The 13,655-nt window shown below is 43.2% G+C and overlaps 1 protein-coding gene across 1 annotated transcript in view; it reads left to right on the forward strand.

The window, feature by feature from the left end:
- The window catches only part of CTDSPL2 (CTD small phosphatase like 2), a gene marked incomplete in the record, with an annotated part of 223,456 nt that extends 216,753 nt beyond the window's left edge, over window positions 1-6,703 (forward strand). Inside the window, 2 exon segments of the mRNA XM_053718469.1 lie at window positions 4,935-5,030; window positions 5,303-6,703. Coding sequence (XP_053574444.1) covers window positions 4,935-5,030; window positions 5,303-5,368 — 162 coding nt within the window.
- Between the last annotated feature and the right edge of the window lie 6,952 nt (window positions 6,704-13,655).

Genomic DNA, 13,655 nt, shown 5'->3' on the forward strand with positions numbered 1-13,655 from the left:
TTGTTCAATGGTGGAACCCCCTCTCAGAATGTGTCCCACTTGTACTGATATGTCTATACACTTTAAAGATCATATTGTTGCACTTAAGAATGTGGCCCAAGATGATTCTCAGACTGAAGGTAACGAGGGTAGCCCGTCTACCTCTCCCCAAGTGTCACAACCAGTTACGCCTGCTCAAGCGATGCCTAGTACCTCTAGTGCGTCTAACCCTTTTACATTACAAGACTTGGCGGCAGTCATGGATAATTCTCTTACAGCCTTGTTATCTAAACTGCCCGTGTTACCTGCAAAGCGTGATAGCTCCGTTTTAAGAACAGATTATGAGCATTCTGACTCTTTGGTAGCCGTATCCGATATACCCTCACAACGCTCTGAAGTGGGAGCGAGGGATTTGATGTCTGACGGAGAAGTCTCTGATTCAGGAAGGGTCCCTCCTCAGACAGATTCAGATACATTGGCTTTTAAATTTAAACTAGAACACCTCCGCGTTTTGCTCAGGGAGGTATTAGCTACTCTGGATGATTGCGACCCCTTGGTGATCCCAGAGAAATTGTGTAAAATGGACAAGTACCTAGAGGTCCCTGTTTACACTGATGCGTTTCCGGTCCCTAAGAGGATTGCGGATATCGTTACTAGGGAGTGGGATAGACCAGGTGTTCCCTTTGTTCCCCTCCTGTTTTTAAGAAAATGTTCCCCATATCTGACCCCATGCGGGACTCGTGGCAGACGGTCCCTAAGGTGGAGGGGGCTGTTTCTTCTCTTGCTAAGCGCACAACCATACCAATTGAAGACAGTTGTGTTTTTAAAGACCCTATGGGAAAAAAAATTAGAGGGTTTACTTAAGAAAATTTTTGTTCAACAAGGTTTTCTTCTCCAACCTTTTGCCTGCATTATTCCTGTAACTACTGCAGCTGCTTTCTGGTTTGAGGCGCTGGAAGACTCGCTCCAGACGGAGACCTCATATGAGGAAATTATGGATAGAATTAAGGCTCTAAAGCTAGCTAATTCTTTTATCACGGACACCGCTTTCCAAATAGCTAAGTTAGCGGCAAAAAATTCAGGTTTCGCCATTTTGGCGCGCAGGGCGCTATGGCTAAAGTCCTGGTCGGCCGATGTGTCTAAATCCAAGCTTTTGAACATCCCTTTCAAAGGAAAGACCCTCTTCGGGCCTGAATTGAAAGAGATTATTTCAGAAATCACCGGGGGAAAAGGCCATGCTCTCCCTCAGGACAAGTCCTTTAAGACAAAAAACAAAGCTAATTTTCGTTCCTTTCGTAATTTCCGGAGCGGCCCTACTTCATCCTCTCCGGCTGCAAAGCAAGAGGGTAACGCTTCACAGCCCAAGGCAACCTGGAAACCTTACCAGGGCTGGAATAAGGGTAAACAGGCCAAAAAGCCTGCAGCTGTGCCACCAAGACAGCATGAAGGGGTAGCCCCCAATCCAGGACCGGATCTAGTAGGGGGCAGACTCTCTCTCAGGCCTGGGCAAGAGATGTACACGATCCTTGGGCATTAGAGATTGTATACCAGGGATATCTTCTAGAATTCAAGGACTCTCCTCCAAGGGGAAGGTTCCACATTTCTCATCTGTCTACAGATCAGACAAAGAAAGAGGCGTTTTTATGCTGTGTAGAAGATCTACATACAATGGGAGTGATCCACCCAGTTCCAATTGCGGAACAAGGGTTGGGGTTTTACTCAAACCTGTTTGTGGTTTCCAAAAAAGAGGGAACTTTCAGACCCATCCTGGATCTAAAAATTCTAAACAGATTCCTCAGAGTCCCATCATTTAAAATGGAGACCATTCGGACAATCTTACCAATGATCCAGGAAGGTCAATATATGACTACCGTGGATTTAAAGGATGCATACCTACACATTCCTATCCACAAAGATCATCACCAGTTTCTCAGGTTCGCGTTTCGGGACAAGCATTACCAGTTTGTGGCTCTTCCCTTCGGCTTAGCCACTGCTCCCAGAATTTTCACAAAGGTGCTAGGGTCCCTCCTGGCGGTGCTAAGACCGCGGGGCATAGCAGTGGCGCCTTACCTAGACGACATCTTAATTCAGGCGCCGTCTTTCCAAAGAGCCAAGTCTCACACGGAGATTGTATTGGCCTTTCTGAGGTCTCATGGGTGGAAGGTGAACATCAAAAAGAGTTCTCTTTCCCCTCTCACAAGGGTTCCCTTCCTAGGGACTCTAATAGACTCGGTAGAAATGAAAGTATTTCTGACGGAGGTCAGAAAATTAAAACTATTAACTACTTGCCGAGTTTTTCATTCCATTCCCCGGCCATCTGTAGCTCAGTGCATGGAGACAATCGGATTAATGGTAGCAGCAATGGACATAGTCCCTTTTGCTCGGATACACCTCAGACCACTGCAACTATGCAAGCTCAAACAGTGGAATGGGGATTATGCAGATTTGTCTCCTCAAATTCAGTTGGACCAGGAGACCAGAGATTCTCTTCTCTGGTGGTTGTCTCAGGATCACCTGTCTCAGGGAATATGTTTCCGCAGGCCAGAGTGGATCATTGTAACAACCGACGCCAGTCTGTTAGGCTGGGGTGCGGTCTGGGACTCCCTGAAAGCTCAGGGCTTATGGTCTTGGGAAGAAACGCTTCTCCCGATAAACATTCTGGAACTGAGGGCGATATTCAACGCTCTTCAGGCATGTCCTCAACTAGCTGCGGCCAAGTTCATCAGATTTCAGTCGGACAACATCACGACTGTAGCTTACGTCAATCATCAGGGGGAACAAAGAGTTCCCTAGCGATGATGGAAGTAACCAAAATAATCAGGTGTGCGGAGGATCACTCCTGCCATCTCTTAGCAATTCACATCCCAGGAGTAGACAACTGGGAGGCGGATTTTCTAAGTCGTCAGACTTTTCATCCGGGGGAGTGGGATCTCCATCCGGAGGTATTTGCCCAGCTGACTCAGCTATGGGGCACTCCAGAGTTGAATCTGATGGCGTCCAGTTAGAACACCAAACTTCCTCTCTACGGGTCCAGGTCCCGGGACCCCAAAGCGGTACTGATAGATGCTCTAGCAGCGCCTTGGTCCTTCAATCCGGCTTATGTTTTTCCACCGTTTCCCCTTCTCCCTCGTCTGGTCGCCAGAATCAAGCAGGAGAAGGCTTCAGTGATTCTGATAGCGCCTGCGTGGCCACGCATGACTTGGTATGGAGACCTAGTGGACATGTCATCTGTCCCACCATGGACACTGCCAATGAGGCAGGATCTTCTAATACAGGGTCCGTTCAAGCATCCAAATCTAATTTCTCTACGTCTGACTGCTTGGAGATTGAACGCTTAATTCTATCAAAGCGTGGTTTCTCTGAGTCAGTTATAGATTCTCTGATTCAGGCTAGAAAGCCTGTCACCAGGAAAATCTTCAAGCGTTTGCTCAGGCTTTAGTCAGAATCAAGCCTGTCTATAAACCTGTGGCTCCGCCATGGAGTCTAAATCTAGTTCTTTCAGTTCTTCAAGGGGTTCCGTTTGAACCTTTACATTCCATAGATATTAAGTTGTTATCTTGGAAAGTTTTTTGTTTTTGGTAGCTATCTCTTCTGCTCGAAGAGTTTCAGAATTATCTGCCTTACAGTGTGCTTCACCTTACCTGGTTTTCCACGCAGATAAAGTAGTTTTGCGTACCAAACCTGGTTTTCTTCCTAAGTTGTGTCTAATAAAAATATTAACCAGGAAATAGTTGTTCCTTCTCTGTCCTAATCCTTCTTCGAAGAAGGAACGTCTGTTACACAATCTTGATGTAGTTTGTGCTTTAAAGTTCTATTTACAAGCAACTAAGGATTTCAGATAAACATCTTCCTTTTTTATCTATTCTGGTAAGAGGAGAGGTCAGAAAGCGACTGCTACCTCTCTTTCCTTTTGGCTGAAAAGCATAATCCGTTTGGCCCATGAGACTGCTGGCCAACAGCCTCCTGAAACTATTACAGCTCATTCTACCAGAGCAGTGGCTTCCACATGGGCTTTTAAAAATGATGCTTCTGTTGAACAGATTTGTAAGGCAGCGACTTGGTCTTCACTGCATACTTTTTCCAAATTTTCCAAATTCTATACTTTTGCTTCTTCAGAGGCTATTTTTGGGGGAGAGGTTTTGCAAGCAGTGGTGCCTTCCGTTTAAGGTACCTGCCTTGTTCCCTCCCTTCATCTGTGTCCTAAAGCTTTGGTATTGGTATCCCACAAGTAAAGGATGAATCCGTGGACTGGATACACCTTACAAGAGAAAACAGAATTTATGCTTACCTGATAAATTACTTTCTCTTGTGGTGTATCCAGTCCACGGCCCGCCCTGGCAATTAAGTCAGGTAAAAAATTATTGTTTAAACTACAGTCACCACTGCACCCTATGGTTTCTCCTTTTTCTTCCTAACCTTTGGTGGAATGACTGGGGGGGGGGGGGGGGCTAGAGGGGGGAGCTATATGGACAGCTCTGCTGTGTGCTCTCTTTGCCACTTCCTGTAGGGAAGGAGAATATCCCACAAGTAAAGGATGAATCCGTGGACTGGATACACCACAAGAGAAAGTAATTTATCAGGTAAGCATAAATTCTGTTTTTTACCTCTGATCACATGACTGTAACTATTATCTATTGACTTGCATTTAGTACTGTTGTGGTAAATCTTAAATAACTCTCTGGGTGTGGACACAGTGTTGTCTATATGGCCCACATGAACTATCAGTCTCTTGTTATGAAAAGCAATTAAAAAAGCATGTGACAAGAGGCGGCCTTTAAGGGCTCTACCTAGGTTTAGTTTCAACTAAGAATTCCAAGAGAACAAAGCAAATTTGATGATTAAAGTAATTTGTAAAGTTTTGATTAAAATTAAAAGTCCTATCTGAATAATGAGTTTTTCATTTTTACTAGACTGTCCCTTTAAGGTGTTAAGTAATGTATCCTTTCTTTTCACAGCTTTCAAACGGAATTCCTATTGAGAGCTGGTTCATGGATAAAAATGATAAAGAGCTGCTGAAGCTTGTCCCTTTTCTGGAGAAGCTTGTAGAACTGGTGAGTTTTGTCAACTTCATAATCTTTTGTAAGCTTTCTCTAACGGAATCTCGCTTGTACTATTAATAGGTGTTTTGGAGTATTCTTCTGACAGATGGGGTCAGTGTTGGAATAAATGTGCATGTTCAGACCAATATTGTAAAACATTTAAAAAAAATATTTTAATGAGAATGGTTTGGAGTGGCGGGATACATGTTTTAAGGGATACTATACCAATATCTATTGTACGCCCAAAAACTAAACTTGTTTTAAAATGGATCTCTTTTCTGCAGAATGAGGATGTGCGACCTCACATCAGAGACAGATTTCGCTTGCATGACTGCTTGCCTCCAGATTAAAGCTAGTAACAACTGGACACCTGCAGGGACTTGTGGAAAAAGAGAGGGAAACAATCTGATGCCTACAAAGGGTGGAGCTGTAGGATCCAAAGACTGAAACTGACCTGTACACAACCATTTGCCATAACTGCTGAAGGCATTTCCTTTCTTCTCTTTGCTGTCTGAAAATAAAGAACGGTTTCACCGTGATGTGTTGTGACTGGTGTGTTGTCACACCACTGAACAGTTTTTCCTATTCCCAGGAATAGTCACTTCTCGGAGAGACCCTTTGCTGTCTGTGAGCCACAGGACACATCCAGCCCTCTGTCTTGTAGCCCGTCCACGTCAGCAGGAACGGCCAGTGAGAGCTTTTATCATGTTTCGGGTTTTCCTCCTACACATTGATCCTTATTAGTCTAGTATTCCATTATCCATTCCTTGTATTTCAGTCGCTTCAGTTTGTTCCAACGTAGCCAAATTTTAAATTTTTTCTTTTTGTATTATATATTTTGGCTGGTTTTATTTTTCTGCTTGCATATTGTATATTTGTTTTGTTTTTTCTAAAAGATAAAAAGAAAATCTTAAGGTTCAATCCATGTAAACTCCATTTAGAAATGCACATATATATCTTTTTATATCCTATCTGTAATCTATTCTAGAAGATTTTTTTTTTTTTTTAATTATTATAATAAATCTTATGAAAGAAAAAGTGAGCAGGCTAAGAGTGTGGAGATGTGTACAGAGATAGATGTGATGAGATCTGCTTGCAATTCAATTAAAGTGAGAAATTACGTGGACTCCTTAGAGGATGGAGCAAAACTCTTTACTAACTGTACGTACACACACCGCCTACATTCCCATCCTTCCACAGCTCTGGTACTAATGAGGCTACGTTGAAGGTTGGGTATTTTTGTATGATACCGTCTTTTGTCCTTGCAAGGTATGGCGTTGTAGGAGGGGCTTGTGGAATTATTTTATCCAGTGGGTGTGCTTGTAAATGTTTGACTGTGCACCTGCTAAGTACAGGCAGAAGAGCTGGCACTTTTTCCCCTTTTTTTTTCCTTTTTCTAAAGAGGTTTGTATTTTGTAAGCTTGTTCAGAGAGTACAGTATTGGAAATTTAAAGAGCTCAACGGAGGACGCTGTTAATTTTTTTTGTTTCTATGTATATTACTGTTTAACTGTATGCCATTTATTGTATAAATTACACACAGATTCATTTTCAAGTCACTCCTTAAAATAAGGAGTTTTTTTTAGTAAGTTTTTAGGAAAACATTTAATTTTTGTATTTTTGATTTTAAAGAAAAAGCATGAGTTCTGTCATATTTTCAGTGTATTAATGAAGATTTTAACCTTTCCTCTGTTTGCTGTCTTATTCCTAAGTACCTGTCTGTTATTGGTTCAATGACTTGATTGTTTTGCAAGAAAGGTTTCTTATGTTTTGGTTGACATTCATAATTTGAAAAAGTATATATTTTATAAGGGACTAAAAAGAACTGAGCCTATTTTTCAAAATTTGCCATTGTTTTTAATATGTATTTGGGAATAATCAATATTTAAATACTGGCTATGGTTGCACAGCTCCAAATTGTCTTTGACACTTGGAAATAAACTGCGAAAATCATGTATACTCCCCTTCAGCTAAACTCATAATTTTTATTATTTCCTAGCATATTTCCACCAGCACACGGTCACTGGCTGCATCCCACCTACTGTATCATGAGTGCCTTATTTTTATTTCATTTTTCCATCTCTCCCTGACTTTAGTGTCTGCATACTGGCTGCTGTACACCCAATTTATGAAAAGCCTTTTTTCTTTATAAATGGAGATTTTACAGCTGCATTCATTACTTTTGGGAAATAAGAACCTGGCCACCAGGAGGAGGCAAAGACACCCCAGCCAAAGGTTTAAATACTCCTCCCACTCGCCTCATCCCCCAGTCATTCTTTGCCTTTTTGTCCCAGGAGGTTGGCAGAGAAGTGTCAGAAGTTTGTTCTGTCTCTTATGGAGGGTAGTACTCTTTGACATGAGACGGGAGTATTAAGTAATCCTATCAGTCTCTCAGTGAGGGCCTGGATGAAAGTTAGAGTCCGGAGATGCAGGGAGAGTCTTTCTGCGAAACTATCCCGACTCATATTAACAGCTCCACAAGCAATCTGCGTTGTCAAACTTTGCTTCGCTGCCTGCTTTCTTCTCTCAAGTCCATGGCGGAGGCGCTGCTACTATTAGTCACACTTTAGGGCCGTGTTCCTGTTCCACGGCATAGATTCCAGTAAGATTGTTTCATTTTACTTCATCAGAATGTACTGTAACTTATTTGCTTCCCGTAAGGTACTATCTTGCGGGACTTATTATATAATATAGGGCCTCAGTGAGGCTCTTTTGGTATCTTGAAATATAGGGTTAATATCTACTGAGGGGGATTATTGAACAGGGTTTTTTTAAGTCATGTTTATGTGATTCAATCTGCTTATGTGTAGTGTTAACTGGGCTCTCGGCTTAGAACATTAGGGCTTTTGGTTGGGCGCGCTTCTTTTTTGGACTATACAGTTCATCTTGTGACTGGACATTTTTACGTTCTGGTCTTCCATTTCCGCATTCCTGACTAGTGTCTGGTTCCTAGGAGATGGTGAGTGCCCCAGCCATTGTGGGTGTCAGGTGCCGTTTAGAATTTTCTTTAGTCCATTTTAATATATGCTCTATCTAGTTATGGAGGATTCTGATGCTGAGACTGTTTAAATTTCAGATTCTTCGACTTGCGAGGAATGCAAATTGGCCCCGTTGACACAGGTCATTCAGTTATGTTTGATATGCCATATTAGAGTGCCTTGTTCCTCGGGCTCGGGGAATCAAGGGTCTGCTGAGCCATCCGCCTCTGGGGGTTCTGTCCTCAGAGAGGCGAGTTCCCTACCACTCCCTACTACTTCACATGCGGGTAACCTAGATTATGTTTATTCCTCCTTGCAGGGCAGCTTCCCCCCCGGAGGTTGCAGCTTGTTTTCGCTTTCACATATTTTTGGCGATTATGCGCCTGCAAAGTCCAGATGTTTTATTTGTGCTCGTGCCCTATTGTCCCGGGTCTCCCGGCCTTTGGGGTGGGCCTATACAGTTCCCTGCAGGTGTATGTCCCTCAGTGATGTGTCTTTCGACAGAATAGCGCGCCTTCGCATTTTACTCACACGTTTTTGAGTTGTTAGAGGATCCTATCCTTAACGGATGCGGGCATCCGCAGTATTCTACTTCAAATAGCTCACCTCATTAGACATGAGGGGATGACGTAATCTCCTGATTGTCGGTTATTTAGATCTTTCCCAGTTTTTGTTAAAAGATCAGGGTTCCGTTTGGCTGGTCCTGCGGCTATGCCTGTTTCTTCTTGGGCGTTTACCTTCGGGTTGCCTTATATTTTTTCTTTTATCCGGTTAGCATGACTTTTTTAGTTTTGATTGTTTTCTTTGGGAATTTTCTCTGGGATCGCTTCTCGCTGTTTACTTTGGCGGAAGTTTAAGGGACATGTTAGTCCTATGTTTTGTCTGTTCTCTTCCCCTCTGAGGGAGGATTTAGGCAGCTTGACAGTAATGGCCCTGTCTGCAGGCTGGTCCTGCTTGGGTTCAGATCTTCTGTCTCGTGGCTTGTTCAGACACGTGGCGCCTGTTCTGCCTGGCTGGTCCGGTCGAGGCGCCGAGTGCTCGCTTTATTATTTGTTTGTTTTTATTTTACAAGTTTCAGCTAAGCATTCTAACGAACGTCCCGCTGCGTCACTCCTTTTACTTCCGATTTTTGTGGGACCTAGAGTATTGTTCCTCACGTGGAGGATTGGGGGTTTAGCGCCTCCTTGCAGCTGGTTTAAGGCGGTTTGGCCTCTCGAGGGCTCTAGGAATTTTCCATTTGGACGTGTTACTTCCATGGTTCTCTTGTCAGTGGGACCCTGGACTTCTCCATGTGGGTTAGGTCTCCTTATGGGGCCCTGGGTTTCCCTTCGGGACATGGTTGCTCTCTTCTTTGAGACCCTTTGGGTTTTGTCCGTTCTTCCATGTGAGTTGGGTCCCTTTGGGGACCTGAATTTCCCTTTGAGGGAGTTCTTTTGGGCTCTGCTTAGGATTTTTCACGGATCTGGGGATGCTCCGCATCCCTGGTTTCAGTTACTCCTCTGTCTTGTATGGTGAGGTAGCCTTTGATCGAGTGACCTTGTCCTCTTGGTATTCCCTTGCCTGGACGTCTTAGGGCAGTGTCTACGGGCTCTTGGTTCGAGTTGCCTTAGCTCCTTTGGAGCGTTGGACACTGGCATGGGGTGGTCTCTTTCTTGGGTCGGGACTTGCGAGGTGTTCTCGTTCTCCTGGATATTACATTAATATCTTCCTGTGGGTCTGTTTTCTATGTCAAACGGGGTGTTTCGATATGGTTTGTTTTAAACAATTGGGGGCTCGAACCTGGTTCTTCCGGTTGCTAAGGTTTTTGCTCAAGTGTTTTCCCTTGTGGATCCCGTTGTGGGTTGTTACCGGTCTTTTCAGGATCTAGGGTGGGGTCGGGGTTCTCCTGTTTGGGTAATTTGGTCTGGCTATTAGATCTGGTCACGATTAGCCAGATTTCCTGAGTACCGCTACTCATTGACTTTGCCTACGCGCAATGAACGGTTTCCCTTGGATGGTTTGCTGAATTAACTTGATGGCTTTGTGGTTCGGAAGGCAAAGGGTTATAGGGTAACCGCTACAGCGAATGCATCCTTCTGTGCGCTAAGTTTTCAGGGGATTCCTTCCAGGTTCATCTGCGTTGGAGAGTGCTCTTATTCAGCCTGTGGCCTTGTGCCTCGTGGGCAGGTGCTTTGTCTCTAATGGCCCCCTTTTTCTTAGGGGGGCTTGTTTAGGACTTTTCCTAGATTCAGGGGATGGAAGAGAGGGTTTAATCTATTTGGAGAGAGACATGCTCTGTGGGTTGTTCTGTTCTGTCTGGGGTCTTACAGGCTCTGTGTCGAGATGGGCTTTTATTAGACTTCTGGGTCTTCGGCCTTGACTGTTTTTATGGCATTCGGGGGGGGGGGGGGGGCCTGAAGCAAATTTTTTCCGTTCTTATGTGAGCGGGTGTCAGGGTTCTTCTGTTACCCTGTTTTCGGACCTATTGACGCTTGGGCTGGCCCGGCTGGGAGTAGGTCCTGAGATTGTTGCTCCTCGGGGAGGTAATGGGCCTAGTTGAGGTTCTATACTTCTCGCCTTTTGGGACCTATGTATCGGTCTGGCGGCTGGGATTGCCTAGAGGGTGCCTTGGCGTTTTTACAATCCGATATCTTGTTTAGCCGCATTTTACTTCTTAGTAAAGTATTTTCTCTTTCTGGGTCATCCTGATGACAGCTACGTGTTCTTGTTACCTTGTCTGGGTTTGCTACACTTATTTGTTTTGAATACTTCAGTTTTCTAGGTGCTGATGACTTGGGATAAGTCTTCAGTTGTCGTTTCAGTACTTACACTCAACGTTTTAGAGTAAAAATCACTGTTCGGATGCCTGGTCTTAGACACTGCGTTATGTTGGTCTGTGGGTTGCCTTCCCTTTTTTGTTTTGGGCCCATTTGGGTCTTTATGAGCTGGGCTCATTCTAGGGGTCTTCTTTTATGGAATTTTGTGGTGTCCTTTGACTTTTTTCTTGCCCTGTTCTTTTGGGAGTTTTGGGCTGGCGTTCCCTTCGCTAGTAAGGGGTGTGTGGTTGGGGGCTGGGCGATGGTGTCTCCTGGAGGACTGTTGGCTCAGTTGAGTCTGGTTTTGCGGTCTCTAGCTAGGCTTCTGGACTATCTGCGGGTCAGTGTCCTTGGGGCTTTTTCATTTCAATGTTCTTGGCTTCAGACGAAGCAGGGTTTTGTTGGGTAGTGATTTCAGGCCTGGTGCCCTCAAAATGGGTCGCCTCTTGTACCATCACGTCTCGGCATTCAGTGTCCTCTCTAGCTTGGGTATTGTTTTCCTAAAAGTAATGAATGCAGCTGTGGGCTCTTTCCATTTATGAAGAATAACATAAATTATGCCTACCTGATTTTCTTTTCTTCACATGGAAAGAGTCCACAGCTCCCCACCCGCATTTTTTATGTGGGGCGTCTATTTTTATTCTTCTGGCACCTTTTTCACCCTGATATTTCTTCTACTGTTCCTTGGCAGAATGACTGGGGGAGGAGTATTTAAGCCTTTGGCTGGGGTGTCTTTGCCTCCTCCTGATGGACAGGTTCTTATTTCCCAAAAGTAATGAATGCAGCTGTGGACTCTTTCCATCTGAAGAAAAGAAAATGATCAGGTAAGCGTAATTTATGTTTGACATAGTTCTCACCAAAAACCCCAATCTAACAAGTGAAAAGCTCTCGCTTAAATAACTTGACAGAGCTACCCCCACCCATCTTGGGTAAATGTAACTGTAATTGGAGCTGCTGTCACATAAGTGATGTTGCTTCTTGTTGCTATAACAGATTATGGCACTGGCAGATTTTGTTATGTCAACAAACAGGTCTCTTTTTGGCTGACTAGGATCACTTTCCTAGTACCATTAATTGGCAAGCTCATATTTTTTTTTTTTTTTTTTTAATAATGGGAAATTCATTAACACTAAGCTTTAGACATTTTAACGGAGGCAGCAAAAATCTAGTTGTATGGGTTTTTGTTGCAGAACCCAATACCTTTTAGAATTTTACAGTATTCTGAACACTTACAATTGTTCGCTGTTAGATATAACAAATCCACAATCCACAATACTTGTAAAAATTACTTCTGAAAGACCAGTGCTTTATTCAGTAGCCAAAGCTACCACTCTCCTATATTGCTTTATTACATTTGAATAGTCTGAATTCTGAATTAAAGTCTGGCTGAGCATCATGGGAAATTGGTTCCAAAACCTCTGGAGGGCCAAGTTTGAGGATGTCTGTCTTAAAGGCACAGCCAACACCAAAATTTATCGTTTAAAAAGATAGATAATGCCTTTACTACCCAGTCCCCAGCTTTGCATAACCAACATTGTTATATTAATATACATAATATATTTATATAAGCCACTACAGACAGCCTCTTATATCATCCTTTCTCCAACATTGGTGTGTCCGGTCCACAGCGTCATCCTTACTTGTGGGATATTCTCTTCCCCAACAGGAAATGGCAGAGAGTCCCAGCAAAGCTGGTCACATGATCCCTCCTAGGCTCCGCCCACCCCAGTCATTCTCTTTGCCGTTGCACAGGCAACATCTCCACGGAGATGGTTAAGAGTTTTTTGGTGTTTAAATGTAGTTTTATTCTTCTATCAAGTGTTTGTTATTTTAAAATAGTGCTGGTATGTACTATTTACTCTGAAACAGAAAAGGATGAAGATTTCTGTTTGTAAGAGGAAGATGATTTTAGCAGACAGTAACTAAAATCAATTGCTGTTTCCACACAGGACTGTTGAGATGAAGTAACTTCAGTTGGGGGAAACAGTTAGCAGTCTTTTCTGTTTAAGGTATGACTAGCCATATTTCTAACAAGACCATGTAATGCTGGAAGGCTGTCATTTCCCCTCATGGGGACCGGTAAGCCATTTTCTTAGTTAAACATAAAAGAATAAAGGGCTTCAAAAAGGGCTTAAAAACTGGTAGACATTTTTCTGGGCTAAAACAATTGCTTTACTAGGCATATTATGCAGATTCTAACTAATTATTGGTATTATAATCTTGGGGAACGTTTAGAAAAACGGCAGGCACTGTGTTGGACACCTTTTTCAGATGGGGGCCTTTCTAGTTATAGACAGAGCCTCATTTTCGCGCCATTAATGCGCAGTTGTTTTTGGAGAGCAAGGCATGCAGATGCATGTGTCAGGAGCTAAGAATCACTGAAAAAGCTTATAGAAGGCGTCATTTGGTATCGTATTCCCCTCTGGGCTTGGTTGGGTCTCAGCAAAGCATATAGCTGGGACTGTATAGGGGTTAAATGTAAAAACGTTAATTTAAGGGTTAAAGCTCTGAAATTTGGTGTGCAATACTTTTAATGCTTTAAGACACTGTGGTGAAATTTTGGTGAATTTTGAACAATTCCTTCATACTTTTTCACATATTCAGTAATAAAGTGTTTTCAGTTTGAAATTTAAAGTGACAGTAACGGTTTTATTTTAAAACGTTTTTTGTGCTTTGTTGACAAGTTTAAGCCTGTTTAACATGTCTGTGCCTTCGGATAAGCTATGTTCTATATGTATGAAAGCCAATGTGTCTCCCCATTTAAATTTATGTGATAATTGTGCCATAGTGTCCAAACAAAGTAAGGACAGTAATGCCACAGATAATATTGCCCAAGATGATTCCTCAAATGAGGGGAGTAAACAT

Source organism: Bombina bombina, chromosome 6, assembly GCF_027579735.1.
Source record: "Bombina bombina isolate aBomBom1 chromosome 6, aBomBom1.pri, whole genome shotgun sequence".
NCBI lineage: Eukaryota > Metazoa > Chordata > Amphibia > Anura > Bombinatoridae > Bombina > Bombina bombina.